This window comes from Balaenoptera borealis (genome assembly GCF_965194805.1).
Source record: "Balaenoptera borealis genome assembly, chromosome: 6".
NCBI lineage: Eukaryota > Metazoa > Chordata > Mammalia > Artiodactyla > Balaenopteridae > Balaenoptera > Balaenoptera borealis.
Genome location: NC_138863.1, coordinates 43934426 through 43961149, shown reverse-complemented (window position 1 = coordinate 43961149; position 26724 = coordinate 43934426). Strand labels below are relative to the sequence as shown.

Sequence of the window (26724 nt, the reverse complement as noted above, 5' to 3'; positions counted from 1 at the left end):
AAGTCACCATAATCCATTGCGGTCCAGCCAGTGAGGAGGAGGAAGGAAATGAAGAAAAGCTCATCCTCCTCCATTTAAAGACACTACTTCAAAGGAATACTTAACCCTGTGGGCTAAAACCTAGTCAGGGAGATAGGAAATATAGTCTTCACTCCAGTGGTCATGGGCATAGGAATTCTGTTCCTGGGAAAGGAAGAAGGATGAATATTGAAGACAACTCAGATTCTGCCACAACACATTTGGCTCTGCCTAGAATGTCTTTTCCTCCGTCTCTGCTTGGCAAGCTCTAGTTCACCCTTACAGGCTTAGCTCAATTATCATCCTTCCTGCAAAGCCTTCACTCTGTTTTCCCATTGGGTTTTAAAGTCCCTCCATCTTGGTATTTTCTTGTTTATTCATTTAACAAGTTTTAAGTCCTTCCATATGTCAGGCATTGTTCTGGGAACTGGGGATTTAGCAGTGACCAAAACAAAATCCTTTCCTTTGCAAAGTTTATTGCATCGTAATTATTTAATATCCTTTTTACTCTAAGGTTATCCCAAATTAAGACAAGAAGGGCAAGATTCACGGATAACTTCAAACATTTTTATTCCCAACTAAATGTAAAAATCCGTTATCCAGAATTAAGATTAAATAATTGGGTAAGGCTTCTAAAGTACTTCATATTCTTTCCTATTAATCACCAAGGTAATATTTGTGATTTATAAATTACATCTCTTTTAGGAAGTCATGGACCTTGAAAGGACCTTGGAGATTATGTAATTAAACCACCTCAGTTTAGATGAGAAGTCCGAGTCTTGGATCACAAGATTATTTACTCAGGATTATGTGCCAAGTTAGTGTCAGGACTAGAAGTAGAATCCAAGAATACTGATTCTTGAACAGGTGCCCTTGATGTATTGCATTTTTGTGAAAAAATCACAGTAAAAAAAATATACTCCCATTATGTTTATAAAAATCAGTCTTTCCAAAAATTATAGCATCAGAATTTATGTTAAAAAAACTGCTACAAGAATAGGGGTATTTGAGGTGAGTGTGTGATAGTATTAAGGACATTTTCTAGTTCCAGTATGTGGAAAAAAGATATAAATAATTTGAAAATAAACACATTAGAGAACAGTAATATAGAGTTGTAAAATGTCAGCTACATTTTAAGGGTGACAGATGACACTTTACATCAAGGTCTATGTAGCCCTTTCCTAAAATTTCCTGGATTCTATTAGATCTGCTTTATGTTAATTTGAGATCTGTAACAGTGCACACACACACACACACAAACAGAAAAGCAGAGTTTTAATTTAAGACTGATATAAAAAATAAAGCCATTATGCAGAGTTTTGAGCAGCCACGGAATTCTAACACATATCCTTGCTCTTTGACCTTTGCTCCCACACACCAACAGATGCAGTCTAAAACACACGCCCCCACGTGCACACCTACACTTTCAGCCATCACGTGTCCCTCACACACAGTTCTGACGCCTTTGTTCCACCTTCTTCATCTATGCGAGATAGCACGAAGGAGAAATGAAAGTCACGAGCACAGATGCATAATGTATAAATATGCATACTACACAAAGCCTGTGGAAAAAAGCTTTCAGTGAAGTAAACTTTAATTTATTTCAGAAAAATTAACTTTCAGTAGAATCAATGAAAATATAGCTAGCTCCTCCAGACCAAATTCATGAGCCTAGATGGGAAGACTGTGATTCAGTTTAACCCACTCCATTTTTATAACAATATATCTGAACAAATATAATAAATTGATCGTTTCCTGAGAAAGGGGTTTAAAACAGTACTATTAAATTAGCTCTAAAGAAAATAATAGTTTTATCTTTTTATGATGGTGCAGGAAGACTTTAAATTTAATGCATTAGGGGTTTTGCCCCGAAGCCTGAAGTTTTTCTGATTCTCTACTACATTTAGGTTTAGGAGGATACAATTAGGTCAAATATCAGATTTCAAACCACACAAAGTCAACAATGCTATTGCTAAAAATACACAAGCCAGGAACTGTGGCAAATTCAAAATTATCAAATAAGATGAATGTTATAAAATCTCTCTAAAAGTGGTAGCCATTGACTGTATATTACTACTGCTGACAAAGCACCTTGTATTTTGCATGGCAAATTTTTATTTATCAAGAATCTTAAAGGTTCTGGAAATCAATAAAATTATGAAAAACGGACTAGAAAGGTGTCTATTTCTTCCACTAATGAGTAGAAATAGCTCACCTTCAGCACGTGCTAAGACTCTAGGGAATGAATGGACTTCTTTTGTTTACAAGTAGCAGAAAACTTGACCCAAACTGGCTTAAGAGGAAGTTTATTGTCTCCTGTAACTGAAAGGCCCAAATGTAGATGCCAGACTTCGAGCATAGCTGGATGCACGCTAAACAATTCACAAGTGCTTGGTTGCTCTCCATCTTTTGACTCTGCCTTCTGTGTGGCTTCAGTATCATGCTCCACACAGGTGTGCTCCAGTCCTACCATCCTCTCAAGTTCAAGACCAAAAAGCAAGAGCAAGTCAGCTTCCCCAGGAACTCAGAGTTACTGACTTGAGTCTTGTGCTCATTCCTGAGCCAATCACCATGGCTAAGAGAATGTGATGTACTGACTGGTGTAGGCCTAAGAAGTATGTTTTATATCTGAGTGAGGACAAAGGTGTAGTCTTCGTCAAGCACATGGACTGAACTGGGGAAGGGTGAGGAAAGAGTAAAATTCAGTATGAAAATTGGGAGCTATTGCTGGAAGATGGAGAGTAGATGGGATTCTGGAATACAAAACACACATTTATGGGGTAATCTATTATAGGGGGAAATCTCAATCGTGGCCATGGAGATATGGTTTTACTGGTTTGGTCAGGACCAATTAACAAGTAGTCTTAGATCAAAGGTGATGATAAAAATGCATAGTGAACCCACTATATAGCCAAGGAAACTGATGCTCAGTGGCATATCTGCCTAATAAATGGCTGAACCTTGACTGTACAATGACAATCATACCACTTACAACTCATTTTTTTGGTGAGGATTAATAAACCAATGCATGTGAAAGTATAGGTGGTTAAAAAATACCCTTTGAGTCAAATTTTCCTTTCTTAGGTTGAGAGTTCTTTAGACTAGGAAGTATGCCTGATTCTTCTTCTTTTTAAAAAGAATCTCTAGAAACTAGGATAGTATCTAATATATAGTAGAAATTTAATGTGTGTTGAACAAACAGGTGTTAGGTATATTCGTTAGGTTATAGGATAAGCTGTTGCAACAAAGAGACCCCAACATATACTGGCTCAAACAAGATACACGTTCATTTCTCTCTCACAGAGCAGTCTGGAGCCTCTGGACAGTTTTGGTAGGAAGGTAGCTCCGCCCCTGTAAACCATGCAGCTTCCTTCTGTTTTATTCTACCACCTTTTCCTTGTTTTCCTCATAGGCATGGTTGAAGCTGGCTAACCACCTTCGCAACTGTGTTCCAGCCCGTGGGAAGCTGCAAGAAGATTTGAAGGGCAAACAGCTTCCTTTTAGGAATGTGATACAGAGAGACGGGGGTGTGTTTCAGTGGGCTGTCTGTGCAGTGCCCTGGGGGTTGTTAGCCTATCAAGAACTGTCTCTTTAATTGTTACAGACCTGTTGGACCCGGGAATGCAAGCCCCCCTGGCCACCAGAGCCAGGTAATCAAGGGACATCCCCTGGGTGGCAGCTGAAAAGACCTGGGCACTGGAAGTAAAAACCAGGGCACCAGATATGTGTAAAAACTCCCCTCCCGGAGATACTGGCACTCTGGAGCAAGGCAGAGGTAGAGCGTGAAGATAGCACCTGTCTTTCAAAGTCTCTAGAAAGGATTACAGTCAGCCCTTAGACGTGTTTAACTAGTAGCCTGCCCCTCAGGCTGCAGCTATGATGATAAGCTAATAGGCCTCTTTCACAGAAAGACTGAATGCCTGCGTCTATTGCCTCTTGCTGTGCCCTGAAAGAGGTAGCCTTTTAAGAATTCTTCCTCCATTATAAGCCCCACTAGCCAACAGAGCCAAGTTATGTAGAGGTATCCCCTGGTGGCAGACATAAAAACTGGGGCACCAGGTGTAAAGCCAGGGCACCAGACATGTATAAAAACTCCCCTCTGGGAGATACTGGCACTATGGAGAACAGCAAAGGGAGGGTTCAGAGATGGCACCCACTGGCTGAAGTGAGGCAGAGAGAGAGGATAGAGATGGCACCCACTGGCTAAAGGAGAAAAAAAAGAAAAAGCCTTAAATTAAATTTAAAAAAAAAAGATGGCATCCACCGACTGGAGGAAGGCCAAGGGTTAAGTGCAAAATGATGCTCACCAGTCTGTATCCCTGGAGAGCACCTAAGCAGGCCCCAGATGTGTGTCAGATCAGATGCCTGCCCCTCAGGTCAGTGCTCCCAGACAAGCAAATGAGCTTCTCCCATACAGAGTGGATGACTGCTGTGCTGGGCCCTGGGGGCAGGTGAGCCCTTTAAGAGCCATTCCTCAGACTGCTATAGCCTGTGGGTCTCGTTGGTTTTCAAAGCTAGATGTTTTGGGGCTGTCTCTCAGGTGCAGGTCTTAAAAGTTGGGGTGCCGATGTGGGGTTCAAACTTCTTGCTTCTCAGTGAGAAGCTCTGGGTTTTGAGTTCCCTCCAGGCTGTGGGTAGCTATGCTGGGGGTGAGGCTTAAAGTGGATTGTGTCCCCCACTTAGATGTGGGCCTTCTCTCATTTGCCTGATGCATAGGAGTCACTCAGCCAGTTTTCAGGGTTTGTTTGTTGGTTTCTTTTTTTCGCAGAGAAAGTTGTTCCAAATATAGCTTTAGATTTGGTGTGTTTATGGAAGGAGGTGAGTTCAGCATACTCTTACATCACGATCTTGAACCATCTTGAACCATCTTGAACCACCATCTTGATGCTCTTAACATTCCCCTCTCATGAACATGGGTTTTATTCTTAAAGAGTTAATTTCTAGGAATGATTAACCCTGATTTTGTCATTTCTCCATATGAAAGTTCTAAGGAATGTAGGAAGTATTATTTGAGCTAAGAATTATATTTTCAGCTAAAGAATCGATAAATATACTTACAGTCTGTTCAATGTTGAAGGGATTTGTCCTAAATCAATAAAACATATTTAAGGCAATTAGACTGCCCCAGATTTTCTGCCCCAGATTTTCTGGGGCAGTCTAATTTTAGATATCTGGTATTGTCACCAATCCTATAAAATATTGTAGAGCATGCACCACCTATATATGTATATTTATTTATTTATACATGTATGTACTAACATAGATATGAACTGACGTGTCATGTCACAAAACATAAAGCAAAACAGAAAAATGTAAAGGATGAGCTAAAATAATTGTAAATAAAAGTTCTAATATTCACTTCTCACATTCTCCTGGGGCTCATACACATACAACGTTAAACCACTGTACCAGTCAGTAAGAGAATCTGGGCCAGAACCCAGGTCTCCTGACTTCAGAGGTGTTTCCTCTGAACTTACTGCTTTTCATCTTTCTAATATCTAATGGAACTAAAGTGTAAGGCAGGCTTTGTTCCAGACAAGATGGGGTAAGTGCATACTTCCTGCTAACAACAGCAATAATAATAACAAAAAACCCTGAACAGGGGGAGAGATAAGTTAAGAGTTTGAGATTAACATATACACACTACTATATATAAAATAGGTAAACAATAGGACCTACTGTATACAGGGAACTATACTCAATATCTTGTAATGACCTACAGTGGAAAAGAATCTGAAAAAGAATACATATATATGTATATATTTATGGGTGTGTGTGTATGTAAAACCGAATGACTTTGCTGTACACTTGAAACTAACACAACATTGTAAATTAACTACACTTCAACAACAACAAAAAAAAAACAGCAAACAAACCCTGAACAAAACACACATCACTTACCAGAAGATCTGAAAAGTGGAGAAAAGAAGATGAATTAGCTAGAAAACGTGAGACCTGAGGAATAGGTTTCCTGAGTTATTTTCTTGCCCTCTATATATCCAAGCCTGTGTGTTAGAAAAGTTTGCAATCTGGAAATACCAGTGGGAAAGGACAAAAAAATCCCCAAGAAAATTCTGCCCTCTCCAGCCAGAGGACCAGGAAAGGGGCAGCCCAGTAAAACAGAAATCTTTTAGCTGTATGTGGTAGGCAGAATTCTAAGCCATCCCCCTCCAAATTTCCTGCCAGTGATGCCCTGACCTGGAACTGGGAATTTGATGGACTTTACCTCTGTGATTAGTCTATGCTATACGGTGTGGCTGATCTTAAGATATGGAGATTATCCAGGTGGTCCTGGTCTTACACACGAGTCTTTTAAAAGTCAAGAATTTTTTTCTGGGCGGTGGTAGAAGAGGAAGTCAGAGAGATTCAAAACATGAGAGGGATTCAACATGAAGGAGGTTTTCTTTTGCTAAGATGCAGGGGTCCACATGGCAAGGACCTGAGAGTGACCTCTAGGAGCTCAGGATGGTCCCCAGCTGACAGCTAGCAAGACATGGGGACCTCAGTCTTACAACTGCAATGTAATTAATTGAATTACAAGGAAATTAATTCTGCCAACAATGTGAAGGAGTTGGAAGCGGGTCTTTCCGTAATTGAACTTCCAGGTGGAGATATAGCTTGCCCACATCTTGGTTTTAGCCTTATGAGAACCTGAGCTACAGGACTCTTGACTCAGGGAAACCAAGAGATAATAAATTTGTGTTCTTTTAAACCACTAAGTTATTGGTAACTTGCCGTTCTTGAGACAAACACTATGAAAAAGCCATGCCCTCCTTCACCCCAGTGGTGCTGCAGTAGTGGAGCTGGGTGGCAGAACTCTGACTTCCACTGCTGTATTAGTTTCCTGTTGCTGCTATAACAAATCACCACAATCTTCATAGTTTAAAACAACGCAAATTTATTATCTTATAGTTTTGGAGATCAGAAAGCCAAATGGATCTAAAACCAAGGCTAAAACCAAGGTGTCCACAGAGCTGCATTCTATCTGGAGGCTGTGGGGAGAGTCTGTTTCCTTGTTTTTTTCCCCAGCCTTCAGAAGTTTCCTACATGCTTTGGCTCATTGTCCCTTCCTCCATCTTTTATTTATTTTTTTAATAAATTTATTTAGTTTTGGCTGTGTTGGGTCTTCGTTGCTGTGCGCAGGCCTCTAGTTGCAGCGAGCGTGGGCTATTCTTCGTTGTGGTGCACGGGCTTCTCATTGTGGTGGCTTCTCTTGTTGCAGAGCATGGGCTCTAGGCATGTGGGCTTCAGTAGTTGTGGCACGTGGGCTCAGTAGTTGTGGCTCACAGGCTCTAGAGCACAGGCTCAGTAGTTGTGGCACATGGGCTTAGTTGCTCTGCGGCATGTGGGACCTTCCCGGACCAGGGCTCGAACCTTTGTCCCCTGCATTGGCAGGTGGTTTCTTAACCACTGCACCACCAGGGAAGCCCCCTTCCTCCATCTTTAAAGTACATCACTCCAACCCCTACTACGGTGATCACATCCCCCCTCCCTTTTTTGACCCTTTTGTCTTCCTCTTATAAAGACGCTTGTGGTGACATTGGGCCCACCTGGATAATCCAGCATAATCAAGATCCTTAATTTAATCACATTTGGAAAGTCTCTTTTACCATGTAAGGTAACATATTCATAGGTTCTGAGGATTAGGATGTGGAATAGCTCTGTAGAGGTTTAATAAACCAAATTTGAACCACAGCCCACAAAAGCAGGCCAGGATATACATTCTGGATATAAGCAGCTTAACTACATACTAAACTAGGAAATGTAAATAAGAACCAGAATCTTATAATATAAAATGTTCAGGATATAGTCCAAAATTACTCACCACATCCGGAAAATTTTCACTCAAGTAAGAAAAGACAATCAAGAGTTACCAACACCAAGATGACACAGACGTCAGAATTATCAGACAGGGATTTTAAAGCAGCTATTACAAAAAGGTTGTAATAAGCAATTACAAATACTCTTGAACCAAATGAAAAACACAGAAAATCTTAGAAAATATTTATAGAAGATATAAAGAAGAACCAAATGGGAATTTTAGAATTTAAAAATATAAAAACTGAAATAAAAACTCATTGGTGGGTGTTTTGATCGTACCCAGGATTTAATTTATAGAGGAAACTGAGTGAGGACACTGAGAGGTCAATGCTATTGAAGGAAGAGTTTATCTAAGGGGCATGCTGTGCCATGCAGGGCTAGATGAAGAAGTGCCAGGGTCAGGTAGGAGGCAGGAGGAGTGAGGGGAGAGCATGGGCACAAGCCATTTTAGCTTCCAAAGGAAGGAATGGGTAGGCAAGTTTGAGCAACCTTAGGATTGGATAGTTTTAATGACTTCAGGGGGCTCGTGGTTACAGTGGTGGTCTCTACTTGTCCAGTACTTGGCCCCGGGGGTGATTTAGGGCAGGGGAAATATTGGCTTGATGTGTGAATGTTAGGTAAAAGAGGTTTTTGGGTGTATGGGCTCTGGATTGGTTGGCTTGTATATAAAAAGCACAAGGTTGGGGAGTCATTTGCTATCTCAAGGAATTAGTTAGTTCTGGGAGGGCCAGTCTCTCTCTGCTTGGCATGGTCCCCAAGATGTGAAAGCATCATAAAGTATAAAAAATAAAAAAACATAATTAAAACAATGGCTCAATAGCGAAATGGGATGCCAGAAGAATCAAGTGAACTTAAAGATAGAGCAATAGAAATTATCAATACAAACAACAGAAAGAAAAGAGATTTTAAAAAAATGAATAGATCCCTGGGGACCTGTGGGGTAGAAACAGAAGATCTAACATTCATGTTATCAGTTTCAGAAGAAGGAAAAGAACACTGAGCAGAAAAACATTTGAAGAAACGATGGCTCAAATTCAGTAAAAGATATAAACCTCCAGATTTGAGAAATTGAGTGTACCCCAAATAGAATAAATTTTAAGGGATTCACACCCAGATACATCATAATCAAACTTCTGAAAATGAAGGACAAAGAAAAACTTTTGTAAGCAACCACAGCCAGAGAGAAACAATGCATTACCGACTGAGGAACAATGATTCAAACAGCAGCAGATTTCTCCTCAGAAACTTGAAGGTCAGAAGGAAGAGGCAAAGATTTTTCAAGTCCTGAAATAAAAGCATTGTCAATCCAGAATTCTTTATCCAGTAAAATATATCCTTCAGGAAGGAAGGTGAAGAAACACTCACAGGTGAGAATTTGTCACCAGCAGACCTGTTCTACAAGAATGGCTAAATGAAATTCTTCAGACAGAAAGGAAATGATAAGGCAAGGACACTTGGAACATCACGAATGAAAAAAAGAGCAGTGGAGTCATATGGATTACATATTGTATAACACTCTCAAAGTGACAAAATTATAGTGTTTGGAGAATAGTTCAGTGGTTGCAAAGCGTTAGGATTGGAAGAGGGTGTGATTAAGTGTAACATGAAGCAGTTTCTTTCTTGTGATGGAACAGTTCTGGATTCTGATTGTGGTGATGGTTACAGGAATCCACAATCGTGGTAAGATTTCAAATTTTAGCCCCTAAAAAGAGTGTATATAAAGAAAGACTGGTAAAATCCAAATAAGGTCTGTATCTGAGTGAATAGCATTGTACAATACCACTGTGAATTTCCTGGTTTTGACATGTTACTGTGGTTATAGGAGATACTATCATTGGGGCAATATTAGGTACACAGAAACTCTCTTGTAATATTTTCTGCAACTTCTTGCCTTAAACATTTCCAAAACAAATTGTTATAATGACAGTATAGGACATATTTTAGTTTTTAAAAATTTAATAATTTATAAAGGTAGGATAAGAGCAGGTGAAAGCAGAGTTTGAAGAAAATCAGCTGAACTGGTAATTAGTATAGGAAAGATTTTAGTTCAGTGAGATCATTCTGTGCACACCCCCTCCAATCTACACATGCATATGTACATATGCACACTCACGCACACATGCACACACACGAACACAATTATAGCCACCTAGGTTTCAGTATTTCCTTGTCGTTTCTACTATTCACTTTCTAGCCATCTATCTTAGATTTTTCTGTGCTTACATTAGGAAAGATCTCTCAGGAGATTATTCATCTTTTCCTATTGGTGGTCTGACCCATTTAACTCCTCCCTCACCCCCTTATGCTTCATTTCCTAATCCTTTTTTTTTTTTTTTTTTTAAATCAATGTGTCCTTCCTGCAGGAGGGACTGATTCTTTTTTTTTTTTTTAGAAATTCACGTTCTTTTATTTATTTATTTATTTATTTATTTATGACTGTGTTGGGTCTTCGTTTCTGTGCGAGGGCTTTCTCTAGTTGTGGCAAGTGGGGACAACTCTTCATCGCGGTGCGCGGGCCTCTCACCATCGCGGCCTCTCTTGTTGCGGAGCACAGGCTCCAGACGCGCAGGCTCAGTAATTGTGGCTCACGGGCCCAGTTGCTCCGTGGCATGTGGGATCTTCCCAGACCAGGGCTCGAACCCGTGTCCCCTGCATTGGCAGGCAGATTCTCAACCACTGCGCCACCAGGGAAGCCCCTCCTAATCCTTTTGAAGCTTTTATAATTCTCATTGCCATAAAATTCTAGCCTCCATTTCTAATAATAATATTGCCAGCAGCCTATTTAACATCCCAGAATTTGCTACCACCTTATTAGGTATGATAGAGTGAGAGAGCACAGGCTGAAGCCTGACTCAACACTAAGTGATGTCAGACAAAGGAGTCATCCTAGAGGTGCTCACAATCTCACTGTCACATTCCTAAGGCCCATATGTCCTCTGGAGGGTTGTGGTGGGGAGAACAGCTCCAGAAAAGTCTGAGGAAACACAGCAGGTAAGTAGAAAGTAGGAAGAGAGGAAAGGAGTGGTGAGAAGTCATCCCATTTATTAGAACATTATTCAGCTCAAATCCTTTGATGATCATTCAGGCTGGGACTGAGAAAGGAGAAGAGCAGTCAAGAGAAAAGAAGGAACAGAAAACTTCTTACAGCCAAAGAGTCTATTCCCATCTTGTTCTGAGGCTAGAGGGAAAAAAGGGTCAAGGATGGTAGACCCAATTCTGAGGTTGCTGGGAGAGGGAATAGAGAGCTCAGTAGGTGTTGATGACTTTGAGGATCCAGTCTGTATAGTGAGAAGCCTTGGTGTAGTAGCCAACATCACCTCTCAGAATACACCCTTCTGACCAGGATAAGATCCCTTGGAGCTGATATTGGCACAGAATTGGGGCAGCAGCTACTTCCTGTTAGAAAGAGGAGAGATGGGTCAGGCAGAGTAGCCAGAACAAAGATGACCTAGTACCAAGTCCCCATCTGAGGAGCCCAGAACAGAAAGATTTAGGTGATAAAGTTTGGAAGAAATGTCTGGTGGCCATCTTGGACCCATCCCATCACTCACCCTAGGCTACATCAGAGGAAGCCATGGAGAAATGAGAACACTCAGCTGTTTCCACCCGGACATCTAAGTTCATTCATAATTGGAAGGAGGACACATTCCTTCCTGGACTGCAATTACCTTGATCTCTTCTTGGATGTAGACAGGAAATTGGATTGGGTTGAGGGAGATATGTGGACCCCAAAACAGTGTCCCAGAGCAAACTTAGGAGGGGCCAAGGGAAAAGAGTTACCTTACATGAGTGTGTGCTCTCCAGAGATGATCCTGCACAGAACATGTTCTCTGTGATTTTAACAGGCATTTTTCCTATAGGGGAATCTTGGCAATGTTCATTAGGGAAGCAAAAGACAGTCTGGTTTATCTCGACATCAGGTTTTACATCTGAGCACATGCACACACACGGGGTGGGGGGGAGGGGAGAGAGAGAGAAGGACTTTGTTTTCCTTTGATCCTTCACATATCCATCTCCCTTTCTTCTCTCCTTCCCTCCCTCTTACCTGTAATTGACCTCTCTATCATTCAGTGAAAGAAAAAACCAAAATGAAAAGGAACCAGAGAAGAAGAACAGAGACGAAATGAGAAAACCAACATCTGGTTCCAGTGTTGGAAACTACATGCCTTGGGCTTGTAACTGTGCATGCTTTTACTTGTAAATGTATGTCTGTAAGTTTCTAATGAATGAGCCACATTCAGCATCACCAGCAGGATGACCCTCCAACCCCTTCCTCACCCATACACCCCTTCACCCACATCTGAGTGGTAAATGAGTCAAGAATACTGGATTCCAGAGACCTCCAGCCATAAATAGTCATGTTACCCCTAGGTATATCTTATCACCAATTTGGGCCTCAATTTCCACATGAATAAAATTAGAAGTTAAGATATATAAGTTCTCAGGACCCTAACAGCTTTCTTGATCTATAGTAACAATTATCTGATAATCCTCACTAAGCGGACATTCAAGGAGCATTAAGCGTCTGTCTTGAGGGTCACTCACTGGAATTCTTCCATGACCAGCCCCAGCCAAAGACTGTGCAATTGTCCAGTCTTCTGTCAGTCGTGGTACTGGGCAGAACCACCAGCTTCACCTGATCATTGAGCTTTAGGGGATCTGTCAGCTTGATGAGCATGATGTCATGCTCAGCAGAATCCCAGGTGAAACTTCGATGTTGGATAGTAAGCATGGGTCTTAGGTTCTTCATCTTGTTTTGGAAACTCCCTTTTAAAGTAGCAATCTCTATCTTAAGAAATCTAGAACAGGCCATGAAGGATTAGTAGAGGAAATAGATATTATTCTATTGCTCAACTTGCATCCTTTCTCCCCCCAACTTGCTTTGTGACTTTACACAAGTTCCTTCCTAAACTTGCCAAGACCCCCATCTCCTTGCCTGGCAAATGACAATTTCCATTGCTGTTCTATAATTCTTTGATCTGTACCACATTGCATATAGTCTTTTCTTCCCTATTGGTTCATTCCCTGGTCCTCAGCTTCCCCAATCCCCTCCGTCTACATCATCCTACCCAGAAATCTAACTCATAACCACCTAGAACTATTTCCTTCCTCCTTCCAACCACTTCTTAGGCTTGAGAGTCCCCTGGGCAAGTCTCTTCAGGGCTGAGCAATCCCAGTGACTAAGGGGGAACACCTCTCCCTCCAGGACCCCCATCACTCATGGTAAGAAGCAGTGCGCTGCAGTGAGAACCCATTGTTTGTGGATCGGGGTCCCCAAACAAGCCTCATTTTCTGAGTTCAGGAAAATCAGAAAAGTTGATACAATTTTGCTGTTCGCCTGACTGAATTGCCTGACTGATTTTGCTTGTTCTGGTGTTGGTGTTACGGTTGTTGTTGTTACTGCTGTCAGATGGGGAAGGAAGGCAGAATCTTAGAGACAGGGGCAGACATTCCAGAGCACGGACGTCTGAGATGTTTTATGTGGAAGTGTTTTGAATTGGTCAATGTGTTTTTGGTATTTAAAGTACTATTAAACTATTTCAGAATCCTTTTGTTAATTTCTCCTTGGACTTCCCTCTGTATTTGTGTCCTCCCTCTTACTCACTCCTCCTCTCCTTTCCTTTCTTCCTTTTGATTCTTCCTTCTTTTCTTCAAGCTTCCTTCCCAGCTATACAGCAAAATTACATTTTTCGCCAATATCCACCATCTATTTGTGTAAAGTTTCATCTTGGTCTGAATCTTCTCTTGTGCTCATGGAGCCAGGAGAAAAATCAGTGGACTCTAGTTATCTCTGAATGTTCTAGGAAACTACTAATCCCTGGGGTCCTGAATTCTTATCTTTCTGATGATCTCTTCACCCCTGTTATCTAGGGGTGAAGAGATCCTACACTTTCTTCCAATATGACCTTTTCAAAATTTTAAGCCAAAATAGGAACCTGCACTCACCAGTCACTGTCAGAACAGTGAGGAGGCTGTTCGTGTCTGCTCTCTCCACACCCTCTTCCAGCGAGAAGACCTGGGAAGGGAGTGAACTACCAACGAGCCTGATACTCTGGAAGCTTTGCAAGGGGAGAAATTACAAAAAGGGGTGGGGAGGTTCAAGGGAGCAAGTGGCTCTGAACTAAGGGAGGATGACATCAGAGGGAGGAAAGACAGTCCCTATCTCTCTAGAGGGTCTGCCTTCCCACTGCAGTCTGGGAAATTTATCCAGGGTGAGATGCCTGACCCCCAGGGGGATGTACTATAAACCAAGAACTTTGTTCTCCTTTGTTAGCAAAGAGAAATCTCAACTGGCCAATCCTGTCTGCCCTAGTCTACTGTCTCTAGTAATACTTCAGCCCCCTGGTTCCCTTAGGTTTACTCACCTGTTCTCACTCAGTGTGGCTGATCTCTACCTCTCTGTGTGACATTTACCAGCCCTCAACTTAAAAATAAACTCCCTCCTCTATGAGGTACAAAGCCCCCTCACCTAACACACTGAGCCCTCCCCCATGTCACACTGACCCTTATCATGTGAGGACCCTTGCCCTCATGTCACACTGGCTCTACCCCCATGTCATCCTCTCCTTATGTCACACTGTCCCCATCCCATGTCATCTTTCTCTATCCCCAGGATACCACTGACCTCTCCCTGAATATTTGCAGAGCCAGTCAGAGACAGACAGGGTATGCTTAGCACAGACCTCCCTTGGAATGAACTCAAAGGGATACAGAGTAGAATGTACCAGTCAGCATTTGCTGCATAGCAAATTTCCTCAAAACTTAGTGGCTTAAAATAGCAGTCAATTATTTGCTCACAATTATTTGGGTTGCCAATTTGGGATGGACTCAGCTGCGCAGTTCTTCTGCCCTCAGCAGGGCTTAGTCATGCATCTGTGATCAGCTGACAGTCAATGGTCCATGAACACGTCTGGTGGTTGGCTGGTTGTTGGCTGGAGTGATGGGTGTAACTGGGCCACGTTTCTATCATCATCCAACAGACTAGCCCAAGATCATTTATATGATGGTAGCTGACAGTGTTCCCAAGATCAGCAAAATGCTAAGTCCCAATGCCCAGCACTTTTTAAGCCTCTGCATATGTCATATCTGTTAATGTCCATTGACCAAATCAAGTTGCATGGCCAACCCAGATTCACAGGGCCACTTATCCCACTCTAGTCCCTGTGTATCCTAACTTCTTTTTAAAAATTGGCTGTAATCTTTGGCTTTTAGCCCTCTTAGCTTGGCCTCCCCTGCCACACCTGAGCATCTCCCATCAGTACCCCACAGGCGCCTATTTCTGCCCTGATCTGAATACCTTCTTCTCCTAGGCTCCTTGTCAAAAGCCCCTTGACTTCCTTCCTCAGAGATCATCTATGCATGCCCTGCCTAGTGAGCAAGGACTGGCTCGTCCCCCTATCATTTGGTTAAACAGTGGCCCTGACTCTTTTTAATGTATTCCTCTGATTGGCTGTGAGTCCTTGGCTATTCTTTCTGAGTTCATAGCCACAAGAAAGGCTTCCCATTCATCCTTTGATTTGGCTACACCCCTAACTACACTGAGGAAGACTCTGCTTCTCTGCTCTCCATTGTGCTAATCCCTGTCTGGTACCCACTGAGCTCCACTTGTTCAGACTGGATTTTAAGAGCCCCTTCGATTCCAATTTGAGTCCACTCTTCCAATCCCCAAACTGTTTCCTGGAGCATTATTTTTCTCTCTTCTCTACTATGAACTTTCTACTCTAGGCCACCCAGTTTCTTCAGTATTCTTCACTTTGACCATTACCATACATGTGCCCTTTCATTCTTTGGCTCATTGTATAGACATATTTGCGGGCACCTACGCTACCCACTCCTTGTCAGGGAGTCTGTCCCTGCCCACAACCCTTGCTGAGTGGCTCAAGATTAGATGTCAAAAGGCCAGAAACTGGATCCGTAGAGATCCCCTTGGATCAATGTAGCTCTACCTCGGTGCCCAACCCTAGTTCTGCCTGATCTGGGTCTGACACTTCCACACTCACAGCTCATCCTATCAGACCCTCACATCCTTCTGGATGGTCTCAAACTTAAGAAGCTCCATTTACCTGGTTCATAACCTTGACTTCCTTAAGGATAGAATTTATATCTGATTCAGCTCTGTGTCTCCAGATCCTAGCATAATGCCTGGCACCACACAGATTTTACACACACACACACACACACACACACACACACACACACACACACACACACTTTTTTAGATGAATGAATGAATACCATCTGCTTATCTCCTGACTTAAAACTCTCAACAATCTGCAATGCTGACCTGACTGACTCCAGGGAATCTAAGCTCCCTGGCTTGACTTAGGTCACTTCCCTGTGAGTTATAGTGGGAATAGCATTCCCAGATCATGGTCTTTGATCATACCAAGGGTGAGGTACTGGATATCATTGACATGAGATTTAATCTTTTTTTCTTTTAACAGCTTAATTGAAGCATAATGACATGCAATAACTATACATATTTCAAGTGTACAATTTGGTAAATTAATGAGCATATTCCCAAAAGACTCTTATGTCCCTTTGTAATACCCTCTTCTTTCCCTCTCATCCACTACCTTGGCAGCTACTGATCTGCTTTCTGTCACTGTAAGTTAATGTACATTTTCTAGAATTTTAGATTAATAGAATCATACAGTATGTTCTCTTTTTTAATCTGGTCACTTTCACTCAGCATAATTAATTTGAGATTCATACATGTTGCTGTATGACTCTAGAGTTCATTTATTTTCACTGCTGAGTAATATTCCATTGTATCAGTATACCAAAATTTGTTTATTTATTTACCCATTAATGGACATTTGGGTTGTTTCCAGTTTTGGGCTGCTACAAATAAAACTTCTATGAAATCACTATATACATGGGTCTTTATGTAGACATATGTTTCCTTTTCTCTTGGGTAAATAACTAAAGGTGAAATGGCTGGATTATATATAGTAGGTAATGGTTTAATTTTGAAAGAAATGGCCAAGTTATTTTCCAAAGTATTTTACATTCTCACCAGAAGTGTATGAGAGTTCCAGTTCCTCTATATCTTTACAAACACTTGATGCGCTCAATCTTTTAAAAATTTTTTTAAAAATCGAGATATAATTGATAGACAACATTGTATTAGTTTTAAGTATACACTGTGCTCAGTCTTTTAATTTCAGCTATCCTCATAACTGTGAAATAGTGTTTTAAACTTTGGTTTTAACTTGCATTTCCCTAGTGACTAATGACGTTAAACATATTTTCATGTGCTTGTCATTCATGTATACTCTTTGATAGTGTCTGTTCAAATCCATTTAAAAATTGGATTCTTTCCTTATAATTGAGATGTGAAGGTTTTAAAAAATATCTTCTAGATGGGAGTCCTTTAATACTTCCAGAAGCTGGAGAAATGGACTCCTACAGGTCCATCCACATGCCTCTTCCCTAGATCTGCTTCTCAATTTTCTAACCTTTCTCCTTCCAAACTCTGAAGCAAGCAGCCATACTATTCATCACTGATATGAGTCCCATATATTTTTTTTCAGGCTACTTTTCTTTCCACACAAAGTAGATGACTAGGTGTACCACAAATCTCTTCCTATTGGAAGAGTTTCCTTTCACTACTGTCTTCTAGGGCCATGTTTGAATGGGGTTATAGTGTAACAGTCCATTTCTGACTTTACCACATACGAAGCTGACCCATCTGTGTACCAAGCACAGGTTTTTTCTCTTCCAAGAGCTGGTCATAAGGGAATCTCCCTGCCTGCCCCCCAAAGCAACCATATTTGTAAACTGAGGAAGGGGCAACAATGCCATAGTGGTGGGTGACACAGGAATCTGAGCCATCTACTTATGCAGCTTACTTGTCCTCTGGCCCTGCTCAGGACCAACCCTAGATATATCACTTCTGTCTTACTGGACTTCTGCTGGGGCTCACATGACTTTATGACTTAGTGGATCTGACAGAACACACCTTACGATGAATAGTTCTGGCTGCATGGTTACTGGATATTCCAAGATCAGGTGCTCTGTCTCTACCAGGGCACAGAAGCACATCAGGGACTATTTTTTGAATGGTCGCTGCTGCAGATGGCATGACATTGTTCCAGAACTCTACAGTTTACATGGTGATTCTCTTACTAGGGCTTGCTGAAAGCGCCACAAAATTTCTTCTCCCACCACAGATACCTCTAATAGGTCTGCTAGGCAGTATGGCCCAAGTAGCAGTGCTCCTTGTGCCATAGCCTGAGGCTTCTTCAGAGCTTTTCCTCTGGACCCCACTCAAAGCTGGCAGACTTCCATGTCACTCAGGAAATGGTTAAATGCAATATTTCCAAGGGTTGAATATGCTGACTCCAGAACCCCAAAAGCCCACTGGGCACTATGCTTCTCAGTGCTGGGACACCTGGCATGTCCCAATCCACTAGACAGTGAGGTGGAGAACCTCTGAATCTTCTTAGGATATATCTTTTACCCTCTAGAGCATATGTTTCTTGCCCAGGCCTCTAACATTCTTGACAGTGCTTAATCACCTGCTTTGATTAACCTGATGTAGTAGTTATCTGCTGTTCTCTTTGAAATTACATAGCAGCTTAAAACAGTTAATGTTTATTATCTCACAGTTTTTGTAGGTCAGGAATTCTGGAGTGGTATACCTGAGTGATTCTGGCTCAGGGTCTCCCATGAGGTTACAGGCAAGATGCTGTCCAAGGCTGCAGTCATCTGAAGGCTTGACTGGGCTAGAGGATCTGCTTTTATGATGGCTTAAATGGCTTTTGGCAGGAGGCCTCAGTTCCTTTCCACATGAACCTCTCTGTAGAGCTACTTCAGTGTCCTTATCACATGGTACCTGACTTCCCTAATAGCAAGTGACCCAAGAGAGAGCAAGGAATGAAGTTGTAATGTCTCAGAAGTCACACATCATCACTTCTGCACTACTCTATTTGTTAGAAGCAAGTCACTAAGTCCAGTCCACACTCAAGGGGAGAGAAATTAAGCTCCACCTCTTGAAGGAAGAAATACCAAAGGATTTGTGGGCATACTTGAAAATCACCACACATGATCTCACCAATATAGTGGATCACTGTGATGATATGCAGAATGTCCAGGCAGTCCAGGTTCCTTAGGGCTATATCATGACCAAAGGCAAAAGAATTAACCCTGGTCAAGACTGTAAATGTCTGTGTTATTCACATGCATCTGTTCCCTCTCCTTGACAGGAATGGAAATGAAGGCATCTGCTAATCAACACAAGGTACCTGAGGCCATATTAATGTGTTCCAGCAGAGATATTATTGATACATCTGGCATAGCAACTGCAATTAGGGCAACTATTTGGTTGAGTTTCGTATTCCCCAGGATCAGACATTTTTGTCAGGGCAAGACTGGTGAATTAAATGGGGATAAATGAGCATTATCACCCTACATTCTTTAGGTCTTAAAGGGTAGCACTAATCTCCGCCATTTCTCCCAGGATGTGATATTATTTTTAATTTACTATCTTGGTAAGGGAGCAAATGTTTCAGATATTCCACTTGGTCTTCCCCACTAATATAGCTTTTATCCCACAGTACAAGTGATCTGTGTGGAAGTTCTGCAAGTCACCAAATACATCTATTCCAATTACACATTGGAGAGTCAGAGAAATGACCTTTTCCTACTCTAGTTTTCTCCATAGCATTTATCACTATCTAACCTAACATATATCACACTTATTCGTTTTTATTGTCTATTTTCCCAATGGATATAATTTCTGCAAGGGCAGGCATTTTTGTCTTTTTTTAAACTTATTTCTTTCCTGTGCCTACATAGTGCCTAACATGTCACAGAAACTTTATAGTTCTAGCACACAGCAGGCGGTCAGTAAATATTTGCTGAGTGAAAGAATTAGTAGTGACCGATTCTCAATATAAGTTTATTTTTCTTATTATTATAGTTGTCCCTAAGATTTTTCCATCTCTTCCAGCAAGAATGAATTCAAATGTGAAGTGTTCACTCTGGAGCAAATTAGGGAAGGCTTCCACAAGAGGATCAGAGATGACCCTTGGCCCTTCAAGTGTCCTGTGGGACAGTACAAGTATTGGTAATGGGCTGAGAGGTAGAAGACAGGCCACGAAGGACACCAAGTTTCTCAGTACCTTCTATATCTCTCCTCCCCCAGTGTGGGTTGAAGTATACATATTTAATCTCCCATGTTTTCCAGTGGTAATTATTGTTGTTTTGAGCCTCTTAGAATGGGGTTGCTTGTTTTTAAAGCATTGAATTATTCATAAAACATTGAAATACTTTCAGACTTTTTTTGACAAATTGGAAGATCTGGCTATTGCCATCTTTTCTGGTGCTTAGAAGTAGATACTCATTTCAGATGGGCATATGCTTTTCTATTTTATCACAGTCCTCACCACTCCTTATTGTCTCTTTCACACTAAGGCTAAGTGAGAGTTGCCATTCATCAGTGTATGAATAGGATCATTTTTCTTAAAGTGAAGAAGAAAGTGATATAGTTTTATATCCAAGTCCATATAAACACTGGGAAGAATGAAATGTAGACAGAGAGAAGTATACATTTCAAGAAAAATGGGAAGAATGTTTTTGGAAGGTAAGAGAGCACAAAGATCATTCCTAAGCATTTAATACGTAATATGCAAACAAAATATGACTGGGAACATAGTGTGCAATTCAAGATATAGGGAGCCTGAGTTTGCAATCCTTCCTAATCCAATAAAGAAGAATAAATAGTATATTCTACTTAATTTGCAAGGTACCTATTTCTCTTTAAAAGAAATTCTATAATTCACATTATTATGCAAAGCAATTTTAGTTTCTTTTCTTTCCATGTCGATATCCTCCCTCCAGGATATATACTGTCCCACTTCAACTCCCAAATTTTGCCCTTTGGGGATGGAAATAGAAATCATTGCTAGTTCATATGCTTAATAACTGTTGCTTCCTTATTTACAAAAAGAAAAGTTTTGCAATTCCAGTTCAGAAAAGAATTAAAATCTCAGCTAAGGACCCTTATTTTCTTCAATTTTAATATGGGCGGAAAGGTGATTTATTCTTCCAGTTGCTTTTTAAGTTGATGGCTTCAGGATCCAATAACTGTAATTACAACAGTAAAAGTAAAATTTCTCGTTAGTAATTTGAATTCTGGGATGTGCTTAGCTAGAAAATACACATGATGACTAGAAAATGTAACACTATTAGGTAAAATTATCCAGATGTTTTTTTAAAGGCCAAACACAAATTCATCACAATCTGGCATCGAGCTAAGCTTAAATGGTAGTTAGGTTATGGTGCATAGTTGTCAAACTCTTGTAAGGAAACAAGAGTGTTCTTATATTTATCTGAATATGTCTTTCTCCTTCTACCACCTTTTCCATCTTCATTCAAGCCAGTTATAAAAATAAGGCAAGTTATTGAGCCCAATATTCATTGATAGCCAAGCAGGCAGCTTTTGGGTGTGAACCAGACTGGGGATGACACACTGGAAGCCAAATGTTTGTATGGAAAGCTCCCCCTAAAATGGCACAAAAGCAAATATTTATAAACATGTTAAAAAAAGTGTTGTGGAACTCTTGGGAGGAGGGGTTAAAATACTGCCACACATTCCTAATTATACCATTTTGATAAAACATTGCTTTGCTACCATGGAGGCTGGCCCAGGCCTTAAGCCTTTCAGAAACAGGGTTGCTATAATTGGTAGGGCTGTCCTGACTCACAGTACTTCTTATTTTGAAATATGACTCTATTTTGATAACCTCAGACTAATCTGTATTTTGAATGCATTGAAAATTCGTGTGCTACTTCTGAAAATGTTAAGTTTCCTACAGATAGGTCTCTCAATTGCAATCTACACAGAGGTCACAAGAAAAGAGTGGTTAAAAATGGAAATTTGTTTCTTGCTGAGCAAGCGTTTACCTCAAATGGTATAAGCATATATTTAAATTCTGCACCGTGATGTTGACTATCGTTTTAAATGCCCTTCTTTATCCCTCAATCTAATAAAAAAAAGTTGCTTTCATTCTGATAGATATTTTTGATACACGTCAGGTTCCTGTTAGACTTATCAGGCCCTAGAGCCCATGACTCAGATGATTTGGGGCCCATGGGAAGTCAGCTCCTGTTAGAAGTTGTCTCTGAAGACAAGGTGATGGTAATGGTGGAAGGTTGGTGTTTTTCTATTTGGTCCTGATTTGAAAGGGAACCAGGGGATCAGGAGGTAATCAGGCCAAGAGGCCAGCCCTCCTGCTAAACCAAACTGCCTACCCTATTCCTATGACCCCTACTAGGGTTCCTAGGTTTGTTGGCATATTTTAAAAAGGACATTGAGTCAGCCAAGCATTGACGATTGAACTCATTGAACTAAGCAGCAGCACTTTAGAATTTTGTTTTGCATCCAAGAAACCAATAGTGGCCCCTTTCAATCATACCTGAGTTGTATATGCTAACGAGGTGACTCTTGGTAGGCCCCTAGATAGCTTCAGGATGAGGGCTAGTTGTGGAACCAACCTTATGATTAGAGAGACAGAACTTTTAAGCCCACCCCACTGACCTCCAAAGGAGAAAGAGAGGGGCTGGAGATTGATTTAATCACAAATGTTCAATGATTTAATCAATCATGCCCATGTATGGAACCTCCATTAAAAACCCCTAAATGATAAACTTCAGAGAGCTTCCTAATTGGTGAACACATCAAGGTGTTGGGAGGGTGGTATGCCCAGAGGGCTCTGTGCCACCCCATCCCCCCCCCCCAATCTTATACTTTGTCCAGTGCACTCCTTCCAGTTGGCTGCTCCTGAGTTGCATCATTGGTAATACACTGGTAATAGCAAGTAAACTATTTTGGAGTTCTGTGAGCTGTTCTATCAAATTATGGAACCTGAAGAGGCGGGTCATGGGAACACCCAATTTATAGCCTGTCGATCAGAAGTACAGGTGGCCTGGGACTTGAGATGGTTGTCTGAAGTGGGGGCAGTCTTATAGGAATGAGTCCTTAACCTATGGGGTCTGCACTAACTGGTAGCTAGTGTCAGAACTGAATTGTGGGACACCTAGTTGGTGTCTGGAGAGTTGGAAAATTGGTTGGTGTGAGGAAAAAACCCACGCATTTGGTGTCAGAAGTGTTGTCAGTAAAAAAAATAGCTCATCAGGCTTTTATGATTTCCATATGCTAGAATATGAATCAGGTTTGCCAAATCCATATGAAAAAACATACATGTAGGCTCTAGTCTACTGGGTAGATCGGACAAGACTCAGCTGACTCACAGATACATGGAAATAGATCAAACAAATAGCATGTGTTTGAAAGGAACACTTTAGTTAGACAAGGAGCGGGGATTTTTTGACAATCGTTTTGAATGTGAGTCAGAGTGTAGGTTTGCGTGGGTGAGTGTGTGGGTGTATATACATCTGTGGGTGTCAGAAAGAGACAGCCAGAGATAGATGGCTGCAGTTCCTTAGCTAGTAAAATGACTATAACAGTAAGATAAATTTAAAGGCATAGAGCTTCATAGAGCCCTTTAAAATAGTTTTAGACACACGATGTCTACAGACAGGCTTATTTAAAATACCAATTGCTTCCTACAAAGACTCTAAATTACCCCCTCCTTACACAATACCAGGCAATTTTCATTTACCACTTACTTGAAATTTGGTAATTATCACAAATGAAACCCTATCTTACATTCCTGATAGTCAAAACTTTTTAAAAATGGGAAAATTGAGATACTTTGGCAGCATTTCTTATCTAAAAAGTGACCTTCAGCTGTTCGTAGACCAAGAAATGACAGCAAATAACTTGCCACAGAAAAAGGAGCTAAATGCGTAATAGGATAAGAAGAATTTTATTTACAGCTATAACAAGATAATTTCTGATATGCTTATCTACATGCAGTAAATAGGCAATACAAAGATGTAAAAAGATAGGGAATTGGCAATGTAATTGCTTGCCTTGTTTTACCTGGGAGAATAATGATGATGGTGATGTGAAGTCTATGCACAGAGATTTTACTTAACAAGAAATTCACAGATTTTCACTGTTTTGGGCAATTCCATGACTGCATCTCTAGACCCTGGCAAGTGTGAATTCATGGGCAAGTCCAGAGCCCACAAAAGCTACTAAGAATATCATTTGAAACTAAATGAAATAATTCCAGAATGACAGAGATGATGGATCAATAGGCACAGGATAGGTAGTCATTCAGTATGCAACTCCCATATTTGAGCCTCTATGATGTGCCTCCCTGCTGTGCTTGCTTCTAGAATTACAACCTGCATCTGCCGTCAAGGAACTTAGCCCTTGAATTATAGTTAAGGAAGCTGATAAGCACTGTTTTTGCCAGGTCAATGGAGGAAACAATTCTTTTTTTTTAATAAATTTATTTATTTATTTGTTTTTATTTTTGTCTGTATTGAGTCTTCGTTGCTGCACGTGGGCTTTCTCTAGTTGCGGCGAGCGGGGCTACTCTTCGTTGTGGTGCATGGGCTTCTCATTGTCACGGCTTCTCTTGTTGCAGAGCGCAGGTTCTAGGCACGCGGGCTTCAGTAGTTGTGGCACATGGGCTCTAGAATGCAGGCTCACTAGTTGTGGCGCACGGGCTTAGTTGCTCCGGCATGTGGGATCTTCCTGGGCCAGGGATCGAACCTGTGTCCCCTGCATTGGCAGGCGGATTCTTAACCACTGTACCGCCAGGGAAGCCCTGGAAACAATTATTAATTCTTCATTCACCAACAGTGATTTTTTTTTTTCCAAAATAAAAATACCTTTTTCTAATTATAAAAATAATAGGGACTTCCCTGGTGGAGCAGTGGTTAAGAATCCACTGGCCAATGCAGGGGACACGGGTTCAATCCCTGGTCCGGAAGATCCCACATGCCGCGGAGCAACTAAGTCTCCCGTGAGCCACAACTACTGAGCCTGTGCTCTAGAACCCGCGAGCCACAACTACTGAGCCCGCGTGCCACAACTACTGAAGCCCATGCGCCTAGAGCCCATGCTCCACGACAAGAGAAGCCACCACAATGAGAAGCACACGTGCCGCAGTAAAGAGTAGCCCCCACTCGCCGCAACTAGAGAAAGCCCACGTGCAGCAACAAAGACCCAACACAGCCAAAAATAAATAATAAATAAAAATAAGCAAATTTAAAAATATATTAAAAAAAATACACGTTCATTATAAAAAATTCAGATACAAGAGAAAAGCATCATTCAATGAGTTAAGGAGAATTCATTTAAAGCCATTAGATACCGAAGGAGTATAAAGGGTCTGTGCTTCATCTCATATTCCCTTTTTGTAAACTAACTTCTCCACTCCTTGCCATACATCGCTTTTCATGATTAACTAGTGGGGAGTAAGTGATACAATGTACTTGCCTAGCAGAGCAATATGTCCATATACCATTAGTGGTTCTCACATACTGTAAGCATAATATACATTTATTTCATAAGTTACTTTAGGCCTGGAAATATCCAAAACTATATCTGCCTCTTATTCGCATTAATATCACTCCTGCACTCACAAGAAGGGAGCTCTCACCTGTCTCTGCTCTAAAGTCCTGATTCTTTACCTTTATAGCTAGGAAGTCAAATCCCATGTAACCAGTCTGAGAATGATTAGTGGTGGCTTTGAGCCTCCACGACGTTTTGAATTTTTGATGTGGAGGATGAACAAGATACATAGAATGTGTGAGCCTTGTGTACGTCAGGACAAGATAGGCTAATGTTGCAGTTACCCAATTAATCTGAAATCCCAGTGGCTTAACACAAGAAAGGTTTAATTCTTGCTCTTGCTACATACCCATTACAGATGGGGAGGCCATCTTATTCAAGGATCATGATGATGGAGTTTCTGCCATCCTGTGGCTACAACAGCTCCTTTGTCACTGCAGCAGGGATAGAGAGAGAGGAGAATCTCAGATGGGTTTTTCACTACCGCTGCCCAGAAGGACCACCTGCGGCTTCTGCTCACATTTCATTGGCCACAGCTAATCACATGGTCTTTCTAACTTCAAAGAAGCTGAGGAATTTAGGGAACAGACGGAATGATTAGTTAAAGCTGTCTCTCCCTTAAACCTAAGTATGCATTTTTGACACAGGCTGACATCATCCAAAATCAGATAAGTGATATTATTTACTTATGTCCATTTTTTACTCCTTTGATATGAATATTTGAGTGTGAGAAGAATGTAAAGAAGAATATATTATACCTTACACATAAACAGTTTTTTATACATAAGATAATTACTGTATACATAATAGATTTTTATTGTCCATAACAGGTATTCGAGAAGGAGGAAGATGATCGTGAAAGAGAACACATTACCAAACCCTCATTTTTAACCACTAATTCCAATTTGGGTTGACTAAAAGCAGCAACAGGCTTGGATTTGTCAGGGTAGACTAATTTCTGTAACAATTAGTTATCTCTGGTCTTTGGAATTCTGGGTACTTTTTTTCTTTTGTATATCTGAATTTTATAGTTTTTCTATAATCTCACTGGTTAAGACAATAGAATTTATTAATTGCTTATGTGACAGTTCTGTGTACATATTTGATGAGTGGCCTTCCATAAGGCGATTCAGGGAACTGGGCTCCTCCTTCCTGAGACTGACGTCTTCTAGTGTTTTAGAGTCCTCTGCAGGTTCCCCTGCCTCAGACAGACAAAGGAAGAGAACAGCTGGGAGGATCAGGGGCCAGGCTTGGAAACAGCATATATCGTTTCCATCCACATCCTGTTGGGTGGAACTCATAATCACACTTCCCCCAAAGGGTTCCTGGGAAATGTAGCCCAGCTGTGTGCACAGGAGGAAAAGAAAACAGGTTTGGTGACTGTCTCTACCACAATGTCCCTAACATGACCTAAGTAAATAAAAGAGGAATCTGACCAGAGTTGG

General features: G+C 41.1%; 1 protein-coding gene and 1 long non-coding RNA gene across 2 annotated transcripts in view; both read right to left on the bottom strand.

Annotated features, from left to right (window-relative positions):
- Window positions 1-26724, bottom strand: part of LOC309631254 — a 276030-nt gene that overhangs the window by 98289 nt on the left and 151017 nt on the right. The window contains exon 2 of the long non-coding RNA XR_014246146.1: window positions 25629-25713. This is a non-coding gene — a long non-coding RNA (uncharacterized lncRNA). The remainder of the gene's footprint in view (window positions 1-25628; window positions 25714-26724) is intronic.
- Window positions 10543-15192, bottom strand: LOC309630911 (serine protease 58-like; the record flags this gene model as incomplete). The annotated part of the gene is made up of 6 exons (XM_082396762.1): window positions 10543-11235; window positions 11620-11768; window positions 12385-12638; window positions 13062-13269; window positions 13786-13898; window positions 15137-15192. The coding sequence occupies 6 exons, from the start codon at window positions 15190-15192 to the stop codon at window positions 11086-11088; spliced, it is 930 nt and encodes a 309-aa protein (XP_082252888.1). The 3' UTR covers window positions 10543-11085.